General features: G+C 44.6%; 1 protein-coding gene and 2 pseudogenes across 1 annotated transcript in view; 2 read left to right on the forward strand and 1 right to left on the reverse strand.

Annotated features, from left to right (window-relative positions):
* The window catches only part of LOC105472689 (mitochondrial ribosomal protein S6), a 67374-nt gene extending 52071 nt beyond the window's left edge, over positions 1 to 15303 (forward strand). The window contains exon 3 of the mRNA XM_071095657.1: positions 14686 to 15303. Within this exon, the coding sequence (XP_070951758.1) occupies positions 14686 to 14878 (193 nt within the window). The 3' untranslated portion in view covers positions 14879 to 15303. The remainder of the gene's footprint in view (positions 1 to 14685) is intronic.
* LOC105472688 (small ribosomal subunit protein eS4, X isoform-like) lies at positions 6845 to 7768 on the forward strand (annotated as a pseudogene).
* On the reverse strand, positions 8944 to 10663 carry LOC112425043 (small ribosomal subunit protein uS7-like; annotated as a pseudogene).
* Positions 15304 to 22171: the final 6868 nt, after the last annotated feature.

Raw genomic sequence — 22171 nt, forward strand, 5'->3', positions numbered from 1 at the left:
TCTAATTCCTTCTAGAGATTCATAGTGCACGTTGGCACATAAATGATGAGGAGCCCTTCAGTAAGATCCGTTTATTTATTCACTGTATTTGATTATGCTACCTTTTGTTTCTATAATACTCATGAATATTCTCCACAGTGACTTTTGGGAAATGAGGATATGAGAGGCAAGTGTAGTTTGGAGTCACCTGGATAAAGATTTGGAATTGGGTGGTATGTTTACATGTCTGCAGTGTGGAGCTTAAGGTTAGTCTGATATTCTCTTGGCTTCAGACAGTGACCCCATAATCACTAGCCATGTCAGTACCAGGCATTTTGTTCATTTGGCAAATCCTTTATGTGCATTAATCCACAGCCACAGAAAGTGTTAGAAACGTGTAGTAAGTGGATTATGTACTGGGAGGCTCGCTTTTCTGAAGTGGTTGAGAAAGCAACAGTGGTCTTACTGGTTACATGTTTAGCATTAGAAGTTTTGACTCTTTTTGAACAGCCCTGGAGGCCATGACATGTATCTGAAATTACGGCAAGACTCTTATTTGAATCCTGACAGTGGTGTGTGAGAGCCAGCTTTTGGCTGGCTAATGGAGTGAGCCTAGATGTTTCTGAGAATCCACATTCTATCATGGTACAGTTGGTATCATGTGTTTGTTGCTTTTACGTTTTGTGGGGAGAAATGGTATGTCCTAGTGGTGTCCACAGGTCTCAGGTGGATTCTCACAGTTGTCGTGGTTCCTGGTCTCAGGGAGTTTTCAGTCTCATCAGAGAGTTGACTGCATAATGCTAACCTAGGCACCAGCTGATGGAGTGTGTGTGAAAGTGCCCAGCACAGCAGGGAGTAAAGCTAGGACTGGGGCTGGCAGGTAGGCACCTCTGTTCCAATGACTTCACTGTATATTGGGCAATTGCCTCTACTGTTCTCCCATGTCCAGTCCCCGCTCCCCCCACAAATCAACCCCCTTATCACATACATGCCCTGTAGGCTGGAAGACAAGAGTAGGTAAGGGAGAACCTGTGGCTTTAGGGCTATCTGGGAAATCTGGCCAGAGGAGGAGGGTATATACTTTAGAAATGGTACCTGATGTTTATTATTATATTAAGACTATTTCCAGTTTATGCCGAAAATAAAAATATAGTCATTATATTTAAAATATTAATTTGGTCAGACTCCACTTTAGAAACAGGTTATGTTCCAGAAATTTGTAAGTCTGTTGTTTATAACTGAGAACTTATTTTCCCAGTGGAACAACTTGATGGTTAAGTTCCCAGACTAGTCCACAGAAATTGTCTTAATTCATAATCTCTGAAGGTCAGTAGGACAGGAGGAGTCGTTTGTGTTCAGCTGAGGACCATTTTAAACTTGTTTTTGAAAATGCAATTCAAGGTTCCCCCCGGCAGCAGAATGGGGCCTGGTTTGGATCACCCTTATCAGGGATTGGGACAATATCTCAGGCCTCTAACTTATTAACACTAAATAAACCATCGGCGCACGACCTGGAACTGGGCGGCTCAGAGGCCTGGGAGTCACTCCCGGCTCTGGATTTGCTGGGGTCTCTTTCGGGCCTCCGAGACTACCTCCCCTTTGTGTCTGCACATGCTCACCCTGACACCCTCATCTGCTCTGCGGGACAGACAAGGTGTTGGTGTGGAAAATTCTTACTGTATTCCTGGGTGTCTGAAAGGCAAAGATGTCATTTATGCTAGAAGGGAGCAGTGGCAGGAGAGGCTCATTTAGACCCATGCTAAAAAGGGGCAGGTATCTTACTGAATCATAGTAACAGTCACCCTTTGCCAGAACCACGTCACTCACTCCAGGGCTGCACGGAGCTTGCGGTTCTCTTTCCACTAGATGGGGCTGAGCTGAGACTGAGAGGAAACTCTACAAGAAAGTGCGGTCCGTATTTCAGCGTTGGGCTTGTGTGCCTTGTAAAAGGATGCCTCTGCTCTGTTCCTACCAGGTCTGATTTTACAGCAGTGAGATTGGGCTGGCTTCCAAATGCCTGTGTATAAGAACTCTTAAGTAGAAGGTGTTTTTCTTGCCTGTTTTGCCCCTTTTTTGCCTGTTTTGCCCCTTCTTTGCCTGTTCTCATCTGCATTAACATTTGGATAGGTGCTTATAGCAGGGATTTGCTGGCCTACATATAAGATGCCCTTCTATTTACGGGTAAGCAGAATGATAAAAATAACCAGCTCCATGGTGAATCAGTGGAATTTTACTGACTTGCTTCCCAAATGTGTCTGCAGCTTACTCGAAGAGCGCTGGCACCCTCTCTAGAGGAGATTGATTCTCCTCTATAGCTTTCCCGTTAGCTAACATTTCCATGTTCTCGTGCCTTCCTGCCAGCATTCTGACCCCGTTCTCGTGTGTAGGTACTCCACACCAGGTTTTCAGACAGGGCTGCTGTGGCCTTGGAGGTTTCTTTTTAGTGGCAGTGCCCCAAGATTTGTAAGGATTCTGCAGCAGGTTTAGTGTTAGTGGTTTTGAAAACATATGAGACCCAACAGATATAAAAAGAAATGGGGCTTTTCCATGCAGAGGGTACCTCAGCTTGAAGGTGAATAATTCACGGCCTCGGTGAAGCCTGAATCCAACAAGGTTTAACTGAGATGGTCTAGGAACTGGCATTTAGACAGATCTGTTTCCTATCTTCAAAAAGGCTTAAGGATGCTTCAGGGCTGCAAAGCCCTCCCCTCCCCCTCCCCCGTCCCCGCACCCACTGTGAGCCACTGAGTGCTTCGGTGGAAATTTCCACTTGTCTGCTAGGGAGAAGGGGAGGGTGAGAGAGACAAAGAATGTAACTCAAATTCAAGCAAGCTCTTTTTATGGAAAACTTGTAAATACAGGGTTAAGACGAAAGTGAATAAAGAAAATACAACCTTTACATTTAAGGGCACTATAAGAAAACACATTTTCTCCCCCTGAACAACTAGGGGAGTAGGGGAAGGGCTGGCAGCTCCAGGCAGTCTGCATGGGTGACTGAATGGTGGAGGGGCTAGTCCTCTCCAGGGGAGGGGCAGAAGGGACATGAGAGCCGCTGACTTACAGCCATGCTGCTGTGAATGGAGTGTTTTTGATGGCATTGTTTTCCAGTATTGGGCGCAGTCTGTCTTGGGGAAGCCATTTCCTCTAGTGTTTGCAGATCTCTAGAGGGTTTGGGCCATGTAGTACAGAGTTTTGGAGCATGTGAGTGTCTTAAGAAATACAAAGGAGGGCACATTATCACCTTGAAGATCATGTGGGAAGTTCTACATAGGAAGAAGTTCACTGTTGCTCCAGCTTCCGAACCTCTGGTGTCTACAGTGAGAAATGCATCAGTGTACTGAACCTTTCTTGGTTCCTTCTTGCCTGGCATCAGTCATCTCCTCACTTCCACTTCAGCAGAGTTAGTGTCCATTAAAGTTACATGCTTTTCTATAGAAAAGAGAGATGCTTTTGTGAAGCTGGTAGCAACTTTATAGAAGTGATTCTATAATTAGCACCACACATGGGAAAACAAACCTTTAAAATGTAAACACTGCTTGGCTTTGTGTTCAAGGTGATGCTGGTGCTTGCATGGATCCTGGCTACCTGGTATGTGGAACAGTGTCACTTGTGCCATGTAGCACATGGTCGAAGGTGCTGGGAATGTGTAACGTAATTCGATTTTAGACTATTTTCCCAAAATGATCTGTCTGTTTATTGATTCAGTCACCAAAAGTAGAAGTGGAAAATGGAAAACTAGCTATTTGAAGAGCTTTTGTTCAGTAAGAATGTCAGTTTTGGGGCATGTCTAGGCAGTTGCAATGCAGTCAAATCCAAACGTTTGTACCTTGAGTGAGGAGTTGATCGTGAGTCCACGTGCGTTAGGACTTCTGGTCTTGTGTTTTGATTCTGCCTAGTTTGGCTGGGGAAGAAGCAGACGCTGATAGTTCATTGTGGCTGCGGAGTCCTCTTGATTCTCTCTTTTCCCAGGGTCAGGAGGAAGTTGGGACAGAGGGCTCTAACTCCCCTGGAGACACTGAGCCCCTTTTCTGGTCACCTTCCCTTGAACAGCAGCTCCTCTGGTTGTTAGAATGGTTTCTCCATGGCAACCTTCATGAGGATGTAGGGAGCAGGTATCAAGGGAGTTCCAAGGCCATTTTTTCAGCCTAACTTGCATTTTTGTAGGTCTCTTGTGGACTTGTGCTGTCATGAGAAAGGGATCCTCGCAGGCATCAAAAGCCGCCCAGCCCCACTACTACACACAGGTTGTTTCTAGGCCTTACTTTCTTCATGTGTAAAAATAGAAATGCGAGACTGTACTTAGTGTTGTCATAGCTGTAAAAAATCTCATTCTCAGTCCTTAGGTCATCTGTAGTCAGCAAAGCCCAGCAGTGAGTCGGGTCCGTAACCGCCATGTCATTGCCACAGTCTCCCACAGGACTGCAGTGGAAGCCGCTCTTAACAGGCTCTCTGCCCAGCTGGGCTGCATATTCCAGGAGGATGAGACCATGTGTGCCTCATCCCTTTAGCCTCCTGAGGTTTGCTATAGTAGATGCTCATTAACAAGTTAAGTTTGCCCAGATAAATAGGTAAGAAGAAAAGGATATATACTGGAAACAACCAGGAATTGGTCAAGGTCATTCCTGTATGAGAAAGCCATAATGGACCATTTGTCTGTGTACTTGGGTCACTGAAGCAGGCAGAGATTGTCTTTGTCATGGACTTCTGGTCAGTTGTCTCGTGGCCTGGGAGGGACAGCTTGGTTCCCTGGGAGAAGAGGTCAGGAGGGGGTTGGTAAGAGGTTCAACTTTGGAGAGTGGCGAATACAGTAAGGTCTGCCTGTCTCGGAGTCACTTCTCACCTTCGCTATTTCGGTGGCATTTTTCTTTCTGTGGAAACTTCCACGGTGTAATAGGGAGCCGTGGGAGTGGAAGCAGTCTTTGCCCACATCAGCCCCGGGTGCGGATCAGCAGGACGACACGCATGAGATGCCAGTCACCAGCTGTGCATACCGGCTTGTGCTCATTTGGTTGGTTGCTGAAGGAGCGTTGTCATGCCTGGTGGCAGGAAGTCAGAACAGTTAAGAGGGTGAAGGCAAGAGGGGTTTTGGTAGCAAGAGGGAGCCTCCCGAAGCTAGGAAAGCCCAGTGTTAGGACTTCCAGGTCTTTATCTAGGATTTCTCTTTATCCTTGAGAATCCTCTATCATGTGGGTACTAGGTAGCAGGAGATACAGTATACAGAGTGGGGAGCTGTGGGGTCTGGACTCTCACTTTGTGGCCTGGGGCCTATCACTTCCCCTCTGGGCTTCAGTTTGCTCATGTGAAAGGTTTGGACTGCGTTGTCTTTATGGTCCTTTCCAGCACTTCCATTCTGTGATTCTGTAACCCATTTGGTCCCAAAGCTATCTGTGGTTTCTTGTGTCTTGGAGTCAAAAGACCTGCTCTGTTTGAATTCTGGCAGTGACCACTTCATAACTGAGTGACCTTGGGCTAATTACTTAACCTTTTTGAGTCTCTCTTCTTAACTACATTAAATCGTAAGACTCAAAGGAGGCAACGTGTAGGAAACCACTTTGAAGACTCCTAGAGGAGTATTGTTGCTGGGGAGAGGACTGTTGGACCCCAACCAACACTCGGCACCACTTTCTCTTCTTCCCTTTCCTCAATTGCCACATGGAGTGGAGCTGCCACTTCTCTTTCATGCTCTTCCTCAAAAGCTGTCTGAAAGCTGTGAAAGCACTTTGAAAATTAGAGAGTCTTATGAAAGACACTTCTTTGTTAAGTTCGGAAATATGAAGTTTCTGATATATCTGGCTTCCAGTTTCCATCCTTGGGTATTCGTTTTACCCTTATCACAAAATAGAATCCAAAAGCTTTGGGTGTATTTCTTAGGATTTTTGAGTGAGTGCTGAGTATACAGAGAACACTTCCAGAGGGCTGGATGAGAACTGATTAGTGGACAGTTGAGTTGGTTGTTGGCATCTGTAAACATACTTTCTCTTAGAACACGTTGAGACTCCTAGGCTAGCTCACAAGCCTCTAACCCTGTGAAGCAGTTGAATGGAAAATGGAGGAAAGCAGTGCTTGCTATGAACAATATCATAAGTAAGACCAAGACAGCCCCAGAGGTGCTATTTGAATAAGTTGAATACTTGACTTTAAGGAAGGGCAGGCTTAACCTGTGAACTCTCTGGAGGGAGGGACATGGAGCACTCGGCAGTGGTGGTGTCTGGGTTACTTGATGGCCAGAGCATGTCAGGCTCTTGCTTCCCTCCTGATGCATGGCATTTCAGCAGCACATTACTGTAAGCACAGGGCTTCAAGTGGAATGAAGCAAGAGAGGACGCCTTCTAGGGAAACTGGACAAGGCCGAGGAAGAGGAGGGAGCTCAGAGAGAAACTACTTGTTATAGACTTCAGTGTGGTGGGAATGTTGGCAGACAGGGTGAGGTTATAACTTGTCTGTGGTAGATTGGAGGACTTTTTGATGAATACTGAGTGAAAGGGCAAATGGATAAATGGGAAGGAAAAAAGTGTTGGGGTGAGAGTTCCCTATACTGCCCACCAGGTGGCCAAATGGAATTTTTGCAGGGCAGGGGGAGTGACTGGCTAAAAGGCTGAGGGTTGCAAGGAGGAGGTGATTTGAGGTTGATCACACTATTTTAAGCTCTGTTCCAGAGCCTAACTCAAAGTAAGTAATCAATAATTAAATCTTGAATAAACACGTAATTCATAAGTTGGGTCATTGCAACCCTATTACCTGCTTATATATGGAGTAGAAATAAGCAGGTGGAATTAAACCTTGGAAAATGTGGCCAGGATTATGTGTAGTTTTCAGAGTGAGCCCAAGTGGCAGTCTTGTCTGAGCAAATGGGCAAGTCACTGCTTCAAGAAGTTTGTGGGAGCCAATTTCTACGCGCACCGGAAGACGGAGGTCCTCTTTCCTTGCCTAACGCAGCCATGGCTCATGGTCCCAAGAAGCATCTGAAGCAGGTAGCAGCTCCAAAGCATTGGATGCTGGATAAATTGACCGGTGTGTTTGCTCCTTATCCATCCACCGGTCCCCACAAGTTGAGAGAGTGTCTCCCCCTCATCATCTTCCTAAGGAACAGACTTAAGTATGCCCTGACAGGAGATGAAGTAAAGAAGATTTGCATGCAGCGGTTCATTAAGATCGATGGCAAGGTCTGAACTGATATAACCTACCCTGCTGGATTCATGGATGTCATGAGCATTGACAAGACGGGAGAGAATTTCCGTCTGATCTATGACACCAAGGGTCGCTTTGCTGTACATTGTATTACACCTGAGGAGGCCAAGTACAAGTTATGCAAAGTGAGAAGGATCTTTGTGAGCACAAAAGGAATCCCTCATCTGGTGACTCATGATGCCCGCACCATCCGCTACCCCGATCCCCTCATCAAGGTGAATGATACCATTCAGATTGATTTGGAGACTGGCAAGATTACTGATTTCATCAAGTTCGACACTGGTAACCTGTGTATGGTGACTGGAGGTGCTAACCTGGGAAGAATTGGTGTGATCACCAACAGAGAGAGGCACCCTGGATCTTTTGACGTGGTTCACGTGAAAGATGCCAATGGCAACAGCTTTGCCACTCGACTTTCCAACATTTTTGTTATTGGCAAGGGCAACAAACCATGGATTTTTCTTCCCCGAGGAAAGGGTATCTGCCTCACCATTGCTGAAGAGAGAGACAAAAGACTGGCGGCCAAACAGAGCAGTGGGTGAAATGGGTCCCTGGGTGCCATGTCAGACCTTTGTACGTAATTAAAAATATTGTGGCAGGATTTAAAAAAAAAAAAAAGAAGTTTGTGGGATAGTGGATTCATTTGTACCATTTTTATTTCATTGCTTAAGGTACTCTGGGAGTCTTCATCAGCTGTAATTGCTCCCTGTTGCCCCCATCCCACATCAGCTTATTCACCAAGTACTGCCCATTCAGCTTCTTAACTGCCATTTTTAAATCAACAGCTTTATAGAGATAATTAGCATATAATAAACTGCATATATTTAAAGTGTATATTTAATAAAGTTTCACATATGTATACATCCACAAGTCACCACAGTCAAGATAATAAACATATTTGCCAACCCTAAAATTTCCTCCTCCCCCTTTGATTCCTCCCTCTACTTGTCCTTCATCCCAAGCAGCCACTGATCCGCTTTCTTTCACTGTAGATGTTTTTCAACTTTATGATGGTACGGAAGTGATGGCAGATACAGTAGCAGCTGTACTGGAGTACTCAAACAACCATTCTGTTTTTCAGTCTTAGTAAATATTCCATAAAATTACATAAGCTATTCAACACTTAATGTAAAATACGGTTTGTGTTAGATGATTTTACACAACTGTAGGCTAATGTAAGTGTTCTGGGCATTTGGCTAAGTGATGTTAGGTTAGGTGTATTAAATGTGTTTTCAACATAAAATATTTTCAACTTATGTTGGGTTTATCGAGATGCATGTATTTTAAGTTGAGGAACATCTTTTTTTTTTAGACTTACATAGATAGAATTGGATGGTATGGTCCCCTTTTACTCTAGTTTCTTTCCCTCATCGTAATTGTTTTGAGATCAGTAGTGTGTATCAAGTTTACTCCTCTTCATTGCTGAGTAGTATGGCATTGTGTGTGGTGAATTTTTTTTTTTTTTTTCCAGTTTGGGGTTGTTATAGGTACAGCTGCTGTGAACATTTGTGTACAAGTTGTTGTGTGGACACAAGCTTTAATTTCTTTGGGGTAAATACCTAGGAGTGGAATGGCTAGATCATAATGGTAGGTGTATGTTTAGAAAAATGCCAAACTGTTTTTTCAAAATCATTGTCATTTGCATTCCCACCAGCCATGTATATGAGAGCCGGTTTTTCTTTTCTTTTCTCTCTTTTTTTTTTTTTTTTTTTTTTTTGTGGTGGGGTAGGGTTACCCTAAAGGACAGACTGGTTTATTGGGCAGCAGCCAGGAAAATCAGCAGTTGGACTTGGCCACATGCTCCAGCTCATCCTTCTTCTTGATGGCATAGGAGTTGGAGGAGCCCTTGGTGGCATTGATGAGTTCATCTGCCAGGCATTCAGCAATGGTCTTGATCTTCTGGAAGGCAGCCTCATGAGTGCCTGTGCACAGTAACCAGGTGGCCTGATTCACATGGTGCAGTGGGGACACGTCCACAGCCTGTCATCTCACAGTGCCTGCTCACCCGATGCATGTGGAGTCCTCCTGGGGCCCACCATTGATGATGGTGTTCACCAGGGCCTGCAGAGGGTTCTCGCCTGTGAGCAGGTGGATGAAATTGAAGGCACGCTTGATGATGTGCACAGTCATGAGCTTCTTGCTCTTGTGGCCGTGCATCATCATGGAGTTAGTGAGGAGCTCCACAGTGGGGCACTGAGCTTTGCAGAAGCATGTGGCAGCATAAGGCCCTGCACTGTGAGGCAGGTACTTGGTATACTTCTCCTTCACTGCAATGTAATCCTGCAGGGAAATGTCACTGATCTGCACATCATCATTTGTGCTGCATCATTGATCTGCACATCATCCACTTCCCAGAGAGCTTGGTGTCAGGGGTCTCTGCCACCACTGGTGCTGCTGTCTCCCACTCGGTCGTCCTGAGGGCACAGCCCGCGTGTCTCTGTTGCTCAGTATGGACCTTGTGCCACCCTGGAGTGCCAGTTTTTTTTTTTTTTTTTGAGACGGAATCTTGCTCTGCTGCCCAGGCTGGAGTGCAGTGGTGTGATCTCTACTTACTGCAACCTCTGCCTCCCAGGTTCAAGCAATTCCCCTGCTAGCCTCCCGAGTAGCTGGAATTACAGGTGCCCGCCACCATGCCTAGCTAATTTTTGTATTTTTAGTAGACATGGGGTTTCACCATGTTGGCCAGGCTGGTCTCGAACTCCTGACCTCAGGTGATCCACCCACCTCGGCCTCCCAAAGTGCTGGGATTATACAGGCATGAGCCACTGCGCCCATGGAGTGCCAGTTTTTTCACATCCCTGCCTACACTTGGTGTGGTCAGCCTTTTTAATTTTACAGCACTTTAGTAGGTATCTCTTTGTGGTTTTAATTTGCATTTCTCTCACGACTAATGGTTTTAGGCATCTTTTCATGTGCTGCTTTGCCATCATACGTCTTCTGTGAAATGTCTGTTCAAATCTTATGACCATTGTTCAAAAATTTTTTTTAATTAAGTTTTGAGTTATTTGTATTCTAGATACAAGTCCTTTATCAGACTTGTAATTCACAGATCTTAGTGGTTTATCTTTTTATTCAAACAGCCAGTTTTTAATTTTGGTGAAGTCTAATTTATCAATTTTTTTCTATTATAGATTTTGGTTTTGGTGTTGTGTCTAAGGAAACTTTGCTTAATCCAAATTTACAAAAGCTTCTAATTTTGTAGCTTTATATTTTACATTTAAATCTGTGTTCCATTTTGAGTTAATTTTTTAAATGGTACAAGTAGGGAATAAAGTTCCCTTTTTTTGCTTATGGATACTGGATTATTTTAGCACCATTTGTTGTAAATCTCTATGTCTGTACTCTCTGTTCTAGTCGTTTGATCTCTCTGTGTATTCATACATGAATATCATACTGTCTTGATGGCCATAGCTTTATAATAAGTCTTGAAATCAGGTGGTGTTAGTCCTTCAATTTACATTCTCTGTCCGAGTTGTTTTGACTGTTTTAGGTCCATTACGAACTTTCTAATCAATTTTCTAGGGTTTTGATTGAGGTTCTACTGAATCTCAATAGATTTTATTTGAATAAAATAAATAATAGATCTCAATTTTTGTTTAACTTGGAGAGGGTTGACATCTAAATTTTGAATCTTCGTACCCATGAACAAGATACACCTAATAGGTTTTGTTTCTTTCAGCAACATTTTGTAGTTTTGTATACCTTTTGTCTGATTTCTCTGTAAGTATTGAACATTTAATTCAAGGTCTGATTATTTGTTGCTAGCATATAGAAATAACATTGATTTTTGTATCTTGCAATCCTGCTAAACTCATTAGTTTTAATTTTTTTAATAGATTTTTTAATACTTTCTTGAAACACAGTCATGTCATATGCAAATAAGACAGTCTCACTCTTTCCTTATAAGTCTGGGTACCTATTCTTTTTCTTGCCTTATTGCACTGGCTAGAACCTCCAGTTCAGTGTTGAATAGAAGTGACAGTGGGCTTTCTGGTTTGTTCCCAGTCTTACGGGAAGAGCATTTAGATGTTCACCAGTTGGTGAAATACCAGCTGTAGATTTTTCAAAGATGCTCTTTATAAGTTTGAGGGAGGTCACTTCTATCCCTAGTTTGCTGATTTTTTTTTTTTTTTTTTTTTTAAATCAGGAATGGCTATGGATTTTGTTAAATGCTTTCATTTGTGTTTGTTGAAATGATCATATGATGTTTTCTTTTTTAGTTTGTTAATATGTTTTAGTTTGAATTACATTTTTTTTTCAGTGTTGTTAAGCCAGTTAACAAGATGTTAAGCCAATCTTGCATTCTTGGGATAAAGCTTGCTTGGTCATGGTATGTTGTATTTTTTAATATATGATAGTAGTCAGTTTGCTAAAATTTTGTTTTGAATTTTAAAATGTGTATTCTTGAGGGACATTCGTCTGATTTCTTGTAATGTCTTTGGTTTGGGTATAGGGTAATGCTGGCTTCATAGAACAAATTGAGATGTGTCTTCCTTTTTTCTCGATGAATTTGTATCAGAATTGGTATTTTTGCCTTAAATGTTTGGTGTGGTTCACCAGTGAAGTCGTTTGGGGCCTGTAGTATTCTTTGTGGGAAGCTGCTAAACTTCATGTATTTCTTTAATAAGCTATAGGGCTTAAGGGTTTAAACTACACATATTTCTTTAATAACATATAGGGCCATTCAGCTTATCTGTATCTTCTTGAGTGAGGTTTGGTAGTCTGTGTTTTTCAAGGAATTTGATCATTTCATCTTGAGTTGTTAAATTTAATGCTTTTTTTTGAGACAGGGTCTCGCTATGTCACCCAGGCTGGAATGCAGTGATACAATCACGGCTCACTGCAGCCTGGACCTCCGGGGTTCAAGTCATCCTCCCACTTCAGCCTCCCCAGTACCTGGGACTACAGGCACACACCACTATGCCTAGCTAATTTTTGTAGTTTTCGTGGAGATGAGGTTTCACCATGTTGCTCAGGCTTTTCTCAGACTCCTGGTGTCAACTGATCTGCCTGTCTAGGCCTCCCAAAGTGCTGGGATTACAGGTGTGAGCCCCGGCACCCGACCTTGCAAAAACTTTTAATAATATTTCTTATTATTTTAATATTTATGAAATCCGTAGTCGTTTCACCTTTCTCATTCCCAGTGCTGATAATTTACCTTACCTCTTTTTACTCACCAGTCTGGCTATAGAGGCATGTCAGTTTTACTCATCTTCTCCATGAACTAGTGTTTGGTTTCATTGATGTTCTCTGGTTTTCTTTTTTCTGCGTTAGGGATTTCTCCTCTCTCCCTCTCTTCTGTCATCTTACTGATTTAATTTGCTCTTTTCCCAGTTTCTTAAAGTAGAAGCTGAGACTATTGATTTGAGGCCTTTTTTCTTTTCTTACCTAGGCATTTAGTATATATGAATTTCCTGACAAGTATTGCTTTCATGGCATCCCCCCAATTTTGATTTGTGGCATTTTTTTCATTCAATTCAAAGTACTTTGTAATTTCCCTTTTGATTTCTCTTCTACCTGTTTGTCCAGCTTATTTAGATATCTGTTTAGTTTCCAAGTATTTAGGCATTTTTCCAAGATTTTTGTGTATAACTTGAATCCCTTTATGTTATATGGCCCAGAGTATAGTTGACTTTGATAAATGTTCTGTGTACACTTAGGAGGAATGTCTATCCTGCGATTGTTGGGTAAAGGGTTCTGTAAATGTCAGTTAATTCCAGTCGGTTAATGTTGGTGTTCACTTTTTCTGTATCCTTGGTGATTTTCTGTATAAGTAGTTCTATTGATTACTGAAAGGGGAATGTTAAAAGGCTTCAGCTGTGATTCTGGACGTGTCCATTTCTCTGTTCAGTTCTGCTGTTCTTATATGTTGAAGCTCTGTTATCTGGTGCATGTATATTTAAGATTATTATATCTTCTTGGTGAACTCGTCATTATGTATTGTCTCTTTTTATCCCTGGTAATCTTCTTTGCTCTGAAGTCTGCTTTGTCTGATGTTAGTATAGCCATTTGAGCTTTCTTTTGATTAGTGTTTTTGGTTGATATATATTTTTCTCTCCTTTTATTTAATTATATGTTTACTTGAATAATTATTCCACTAAGCTTGACTTAAGAGTCACTTGGTAAATTTTCTTACAAGTTTTGAACCTCTTTGCCTTTGTCTGGAATTGCACAAGGTGCCATCCCTTTTCTCATAAGTTCCTTCCTTGCTGAATTTGTTCCTTTTCAACTTGATCTTTCCAGCTTCCTGTGAGAGTTCCACATTTCATGCTAACACCACCATGGTCAAAGATTTACTCTGGACCTGCTCCGTGTTCATTCGGGGTGCTAGGGATAACACCAGAGCCTTTCTTCCTATGGCAATTGTGCTTTAGTGGACTGAGGCAGACAGTAAGCAAATGCACACTGTGCCAGTGGTGAGAACGTGCTCTGTGGAACAAAACAAAGCCTTGAGTGAGGGCAGTGGAGAGTGATGGGCCTTGGTGGAGCTAGGAGGGTGCTGCTTTAGGAGAGTGGGCACACAGAGCGCCTCTCTGAGAGAGTGACATTTGGACAGAGACATGCTTAGAAGCAAGGGATGAGCTACATGGAAGTTGGGCAGAGAACATTTCCAACAGAAGGACCAGTGAGTGCAAAGGCCTGGGAGGGGAATGTGCCTGGGAGTCCTGAGAACCACATGTATGGCTAGACAAGGCAAATGATGCCAAAAAGATCATAGTTTTAACCAGCTAGAACATTGCAGGATTGTGAAATACTGCGCTGAAAACTTATCTTTAGTCACATAATGGTCCAAACCAAATAGTACAAGGGAGGTTTAACCTTTTAGGTCTGCGAGGAGCAGGGAGTGGGTAAGGATGGGCTCTTTCCTTGCACTGTCATCCAGCAGGCTGCTGAGGACCTTGTCAGTCTTTGAAGACCAGTGAGCCGTGCAGGATGCCCATCGACATTAGTCTGGTTTGAGTGATGAGTGGTAAATTCTTTTTCTTACTTCCAGTAATTTTCTTTTTGTTCCTTGTCCATGTTGAACATAGTTATAGACCAGTCCCATGCCTTTCTTAATCTTTTCCCATATTTGTGGGCTCATGGTTCTCTTAGGTGTGTTAGTTCACAGGGAAAATCCTTTAAAAAGTTAGAAGAATAGCTAATAGATGTTTTCACACACACACAACATTCATTAATAGTTTGGAAAATTCAGTCTCGTCCATGGATTATAAGTTTCCCCCATACTTTCTAGTACTTCACACCATCTGTAGTGTCACAGTGTATTTTTGCTGCCATAAAGCTGGTTTGGATTCATATTTTCACAAGAGTGTAATGGGAAAGACCATAGAAAAAGGGAGATTGGGCGTAACACTGCAATTCTGTTTAGCTGGTCAGCTGGTAGTTTCTATTGTGACAGAGGTATGTGTTTGTGTGTAGTTGATATCTGTAGTGAAGAGTACAGTGGAAACATTGACCAAAATAGTAGAATTGTTACGATTCAAATGCAGACACTCACAAGTTTTTATTTTATTGCAGGTATTTCTTGGTGGATTTTTATGCACCCACCACAACTGTTGAAAGCGTGGTGGAGCACTTGTCTCGAGACACAGATGTGATTAGAGGGAATATCGTCAAACACCCTCTGACCCAGGAACTAAAAGAATGTGAAGGGATTGTCCCAGTCCCACCTGAAGAAAAGTTATATTCCACAAAGAAGAGGAGGAAGTGAAAAGATTTGCCAGATTTTAGCCGTATCCCTTCACATTTGAGCAGCATGGATGAGAAGGAAGAGTTTGCAAGTTTGGCCTTTATATAAACATGTGTTGCAGGTGCTGTTTGATTTTTCTAAGGTATTTTTAGCCCTTGATCCCCTTTGCTTGTGAGCGGTGGGGAGCTGCTTATTGACAGCTTCTCTGTAACCTGCAGTACCAGTGGATCATTCTTGATTTTGTTTTCATTAGTGTCATTTCTTTGTCAGTGAGGACTTTTCCCCTTACAACAGTAACACCATTTTTTGAAGAGCAAAACTTACAATACCTCCTGGGATCGTGAGCTAGTCATTCAGCCTGTATAACCATGTGGAAATAAAAATTGATGACCAGTGTATTATATGGACAACTTTTGCTTTGAGTAATAAACTTGATTGTAGGAATACAGGAGGTGTTTTGTCCCTTTACTTACCACAGCGCGGTGCACTTCCAGGGCTCTGCAGCTCTGGTCTAGCTGGCAGTGTCGGGGAGGCATTACCCAGTACCCACTGGGGTCCAGAGCCTGGGTGGGGCAGGGGAGGAGGGTGTGTCTCTCTGTTCCTTACTGGGTTCGCTACACAATCGGTGGCTTTTCCCCGCACACCTCACTCGTCGTCGTGGTGGGTGCTGCTCTTTGTGGTGGGATGTGTGTTCTGGCGCAGTTCAGCCTTCATGCTGCTCCCTGTCATTCCTTTGCCACTAGCACCTGCCTCCTCCACTGTCCCTCAGCCCAGGGCAGGCCTCTTGTAGGAAGTAGTCTCCTGGCAGTGGCATGGCTTCCAGGATGGGTGAGGATGAGGCTGTTTCCCAAAACAGTCACCTGCATCTCATCCTCAGTCTCCTTGGGGCTGATTGGAAAGACTTGACCAGCCCTTCCTCCTTCACAGGGGTGCCCTGCACAAGGTGTCTGGCACCATCACAGATGATGGAACTTCTGTGCATAAAATGTTGGGGGAAGTGCCAGTTCTAGGAATCTCTGGAAAGCACGAAGGAGCTGAGAGTTCTGGCCTCTGCCTCATTTTTAACCATGGCAAGACCGGACGATGGAGAGATGTGCAAGAGATGCCCAAAGCGCCAGAAGGACCTGGTCTCCCAGCTCTGGCCCAGCGCCTCCTCCCTCTATAGCAGCTGCCTGTGTCTGCACTGGGTCACCAGTGTTGTCACCTTGCTTATTAAGAACTCAGGTGGTATCCAGCTTAACTTCCTCCAGAGGCAAAAAGTTATAAAAAGTCTCTTGGAAGAGCAATAATTCAGTGAAGAGGCTCATTAAGAACTGTAGACTGGAAATAAAAGGGGTAAAGGATTATCTGGGAAAATAGGCTACTTCCTGTTTTATTCAGAATTTCCTGAAAGCGCAGGCCCTCGGCCAGGGCTCATGAGAGCACCAACTCTCTAGCAGACACTTTGCGTCCCGATGTGCTTTGACCCGGTGCGATCCGAGGTCCATTTTGCTTGGAGTTTATTAAATGCACGCCGCGTGCCGTGCTGCACACTTTTGTCTGTTCCCTCAGTTACTCCTTTCAGCAGCCCCAGGAAGGCAGCATTGCTATACCTGTTGTTTGGACCAGGAAACCCCCACTCAGATTTGCCCTTGACCCCACCACTGCCAGTGATAGGTGGAATCTGGAACTGGGGATCCTGATGCCGTCTGTTTTTTTCCTTCCTGTAACAGTAAGGTTGTCTTTGCCCTCTCAGGTTCAACAAGGCACTTGGGTGTCCGGGGTGAATTGTCACCACTCAGTGGCGTTTGACCTCGTGGCCCGAGTGTAGCAATGGCACTTTCTTTTCCTGCACTTGCCAGTGCCTGACAAGACGATTGACGCCATTGGGTATTCCAGGCCATGCAAGTGTTCAGAACCCTGTGGCACAGTTTAGAGAGCATTAGGAAGGAGGCTGGCAAAGTAGGGCAGCTGAGCAGCAACCAGTTCCCCTCCTTGGAAGCTCCAAAACAAAGCCACCGTCTTTCCCCTGGGAGCGGTTGGTGCACAGCTGGATCCTCAGCAGCTGAGGGGCCCTCACCCTCTGGCAGCCGCTGGCCTGTTGGGATGCCTAGTGTTGGAGCAGCGTGCGCGGGTGGGTGGTTTCCAGGCCACTTATTTGTCAAGAGTAGAGCATCCGGTCTCCCTGCCCAGGCTGGTGGTGGTCTGAGGCTCTGTGGTCCTTCAGGGGACGATGATGGGCAAAGTGCTGGCGGCAGAGCAGTGGACAAAGGCCCTGGCCTCATGGAGCTGAGAGTTGGCATGGAGGTAGACAAAGTATGTATGGTGTACTTAGTGGCACAGGAGGTGCTGGGGGCAGTGCAGATGATGGAGTGGGGAGGGGACGTGCAAGCTGAGCTCTGAAGGGTGAGGAGCCAGTTGTGTGATGTGACAAGGAATTGGGGGGCCATATCTGGGAGACTAGAGGCCTGTGAGGAGTCAAGCGCAAAGGGATAGAAGGTTGCCAATGGGAAATGATGCACCAAAGGCCAAAGGCCAGCCTCGGGTGAAGCACCAGCTCCAGGATGCTCCCTGGGGGCTGGCGTCCTCGGAAAGTGCATCTTCCTGGGATTTGCAGCCTTGACTATTCATGGGCCTCTTTGGACAGGCTCAGTCTTCCAGAAGTACTTGGTTTGATCCCACCAATACTCTTGGCTTGACCGGCTGCATTTTAGGACAGCAAACTTAGACTTCTGAAAGGAATTTAAGAGGAGCATCAGCATTTAAGATGCGGTGCTCAGGATTGATGACATAGGTGATATTTATCCTCATGATGCTGTCAGCACTCAGAGTCAGCCCTTCCCTCTTCCAGCATTTCTGGAAGGGCTCATTTTTGCCCGTGGGCCCTGCCCCCGGCTGGAGGAAAGTACGCTGGCTCCAGTCTACCAAAGTGGAGCTTCTGAGCGTCTGCAGTCCCAGGTCCAAAGATAATGGCCACAGTTGAGGCCTGTGACAAGCCAGGGGATTGTTTATTGAAGGTGGCCCGGAGAGGTGGGAAATGAGACGGAGCCAGGGGCCCAAGAAGCTAGTCTGAGGCGTACCTTAGAAGCTGCTCCGTGACATTCACCACGGTGGAACCATTCACGTGGATCGTTCACGACGTGTCTGTACGGAGACAGACGCTGTACCATGGAGTGTCAGCAAAGGACCATGGAGCCCAGTAGACTTTTGCTGAAAGACCAAATGTCTGTTGATGGAGGTGAAGTCTTTGGTTAAAAGATTAGAGAGTATGGAAAACATGAGCCGCTCTTCCAAGCTTTTAGTTGAATCTGGAAGAGCCCTGGTGTACCCCCACCCACCTGAGGGATCCCACAGTGCTTTCAGCAGGAGCTCAATGTGGATATTCCTTTACCCTCCCGACAGCTCCCTGAGCCAAATATTCTTCTGTTTTATGAATAAGACACCTGAGGCTTACAGGATAATAGATAACATCCCCAAGGCCACACAAGGAGGAGTTGGGGTTGGGAGTCATGTCTCTCTTTCCAGAGCCGATTTTGGCCTGCTTACAGGCTCCTGGAGGTAGACGTTGCCAGTCCCTGCAGTCCTGATCACGCTGCGAGGGGCTGGCTCTGGATGACCTGCTTCTCTGGGCCCTTCCAACCTTGCACCTGGAGCCAGACCCCAGGCTTCCTCGCTGCCAGATAAGGGGAGCGTGGGGAGCTGGAGCTCCTTGGGAGTGTTTTAAATCTCAGGTCTTCAAACGGAAACCCTGAGAACATGAGGAGAAAATGGAGAAAATGGGAGACCAGGCATCCTTTTCTCATGATTCTCCCTGCTCTGTAATTCCCACTGCTCATTTCTCTCCACATTGTTCCGGGGGTGTCTTTTGAGAGTACACACATGGCAGGTGCTGCTCTGGGCAGGACACAAAGATCAGAGGGGCAGTGTTCCTGGCCTCAGGGCTCTCACAGATGTGGGGGTTGGACTGTTCAGCTGTTTAAAACACACCCATAATAAATATCATAACACATGTTTAAACCAAGTGCTAGGAAACGGGCCGGGGGGTGGAGAACTAGATTGACTAGTGCCTGGAATGAGAGTGGGGCCAGGTGGAGAGGTGGCGAGACGGCATGGTGGGCTTTGGGAGCCCCTGGCAGGAGGGCAAGTACAGTGTGATGGTGGGAAGGATGGTGGAAATGTCAGAGCTGCAGGGCTAGTGGCTGGAGGTAAGACTGGGAAGTCAGGTTGCCTAGTGTTTCTTGAAAGATCTTTACAAAGAGCCAAGAATGAGTCTTGTGCATGTTAACTTGCTATATGATGTGCCTCCTAATTGAGAAACCCCATGCTGCCTGCATATTTGTGAGGAAGGAAATAATTCCACAGTTTCGCCATGGAGAAGTACAAAGAGGGCTGAGGCAAGGGGTGCAGATGTCTACAAGAAGGTGGGCAGTGTTGGATTAGAGAGCGCGAGTGCTTGCTAGGCGACCCCTTCCTGAACGGCATGTGCTTTGAAATGTGCGTAGGAGCGTGTGAAAAGTACAAATTATTCTCTCTCTGCTGTGGTCTGGGCTACTGCCATTTGTGTTAGGAGGTCTCAGCAGAGAGATGACTGCACCTGTAATGGCCTTGTGACGCTACCTGCCAGCTTGGCCTGTTTTCTGCACCTGGGAACAGACACGTGTGGTGTTGATGGTGGGAAGTTTCCAAGGCAATTTGTGGGATTCTTGGTCACCTTGAAAAAAAAAGTCAGTAGTGGAATGATCATAGGACTGGGTTGGAGACCTGCTCAGAGAACTCTCCACCCACCAGTCTTGACCATGTTCAGTTTCTTTTCCTGGCCTAAGTGTTCTCACATGGAAAACGTGGCCACTGAAGCAGATGGTCGCAAAGAGCCTGTCCTAGTCTCTAATGACCGGACTGAGTTTTACTGCCTGGTTTGCTGAGGAGTTATTCCATCAATGATTTAGGAACTTGGTAGTTGGTAGGATATGGAGGTGGGGAAGGGTTAAAATAATTTCTTAGAGGCTTATTCTTTGCACACTTCTTTTCATCTTCTGATAAGCATAGCTGTTGTTTTCATAACCTGCCAGTGGATTCTGTGGGGCCGACTATTACTCTCATTCTAAACAGAATAGGCCTGTCTTTAATCACAACAAAACAGCAAAGGAGTCCCAGAGGTCAGCACAGTCATTTGCTGGGCTCAAATTGCCAGCATTCTTTTTGTTCTCTGAAAATGAAGCTTTAAGCGACACGGGCTTACAGCCAAATACAGGCAAGACACATTCTGTTAGTCGCAGGAGGAAAACCATGTCGAAACTAAAAGTCCATACTGGTAGTAAAGTAGTTTTTCGAGAGCTACACCACAACCCCCAAAATTGACCTCTTAAGTTTAAAGTGACAACAGTAATACCTGGATAATCCTGCACATTCCTAGCGCCACCACCACCCAGTGAGATTAACAAAAGACTCATGGAACCAGACTTCATCTCCGAGGTATTCAGGTCCACTGGGCTGCTGAAGGGGAGCAGCCTTGGTGTCTGGGCGTGGCATCTGAACCCTTACTTCCAGAACACCAGCATCCTCACATTTCTCAGAGAAAGCAATTCGCCTTGAGACGATTCCATTGTGAGTGGAAGAGACAAGGAGGCATTGTTCACCAGACAATGCCTGAAGTAAGGATTATGCAAGATGGACTCTTGACCTCTCTATTCCAAATAAATGGGAGACTCCATTGTTTCCATAAAGCTTGCATTGAGCTAAATGATGTGAGTTGGATGTAGCATCCTTTGTCCAATCGGATCCCAAAATGTTAAGCACCTCTTTGTGAAAGACCAGATATTACACTTTGGCGGAGGTGTCGGGCTCTGTTAATCGATATCATGGATGCTCATTATTGGCAGATTCTGTATTTGCGAGTCTGCTTACCTGCTAAAATTTATTTGTGTCCCCAAAATGAGTACCCATGGTACTTTTGCAGTCATTCAATGGATATGTGTAGAGTAGCAAAAAATCTGAGTTGCTTGACAAGTCAAGTCGAACAAAGCAACACTCTGCCTTCTTGTTCCAGCTCTCATACTGTAAACAAGCGTCTTTTTCACTATTTAGTGTCATGTTTTTTGCATTTGTGTGCTTTTTTGTGGTGCTTTTGCTGTTTAAAATGGCCAAGTGTAGTGCTGCAGGACTGTGTTCTAAGCGCAAGAAGGCTGTGATGTGCCTTTTGGAGAAGATACATGTTAGATAAGCTTGTTCAGCCATGAGTTCTAGTGCCATTGGCCTTGAGTTCAATGTTAATCAACAGTATGTAGTAAACGTCTTTAAAACGAAACACACATAAAACAAGCTCATGTATTGATGGGTTGACATACGCGTTGTGACCAGAGGCTAACCTAACCCTGTATTTCCCGCTTCAGGGTTCTCTAAGTCAGTGTTGATGGCAACTTGAAAGAACGTTAACTACTGCACATAACAAGAATTAACTGTATTTGATGCTGGAATTTTGCTTTGTTTTCTGCTAAGGGTCTTTTTGACATCTGTCTGTAAATCTCCAACTTTTATCTGCAATAAAGGGGAGTTTGATTCCCACTATTTTTCTTATTCTGCTTGTCTCTCACCATCCTGCCTCCTCTTCTCATGCACACAAACTTTCATTCTCCACCATCTCCCATCTACTAGGCAACTGTGACATCTGCGTGAGCCAGGGGACTTCTCTTTGAAAGGAGCCCTTAGAAAAGTACCTTGGCAGAGAGTTTGGTGATGTGGCCAGAAAGGGCCAGACTGTACTAGGAGAGCCTGGATGCGGTGCTCCTGTTACCTTCCAGCCTCAGGAACAGGCAGATTGGATGGGGTTTAGTGAGGCCGTGGAAAGGGATAATTAGTAAATATAGCAACTCCCCTCTGCAGGCACCATGACAGCTCAGGAGTTTTCGAATACTCTCCAAATACATTTTAATTACTTTTAAAACACCAGCAAAGGGTCATTCGCAAAGCAAAATCAGAAGGGATTTTAAAGGCGCTGATTTTATAAAGTTAGCAGTTAAAACATGTTTTAAAAGCTTGTTCCTCTTCCATATACCTTACCAGATCTAAAAATAATATGAAGAAGTTATTTATAAATGTGGCTAAGTAAAATGCTAAAGAAATCTCTGTTAACTGCCTAGCCATAAAGAAATGGTTTTGGGGTTAAAGCTCTGTTCTGGTAAGCATGACGCTGTAACAGTGAGTGTCCCCACCTTGTAGCGCTATTCATACTCCCTTTCCTTTCCTCAAACTGGCACATGGATTGAGAAAATAGAAACCTATGTTTGTAAAAATCCAAACATACCTAAAAATAACAAGTTAATGTAACAAATTTGTGGA

This window comes from Macaca nemestrina, chromosome 4 (assembly GCF_043159975.1).
Source record: "Macaca nemestrina isolate mMacNem1 chromosome 4, mMacNem.hap1, whole genome shotgun sequence".
Lineage (NCBI taxonomy): Eukaryota > Metazoa > Chordata > Mammalia > Primates > Cercopithecidae > Macaca > Macaca nemestrina.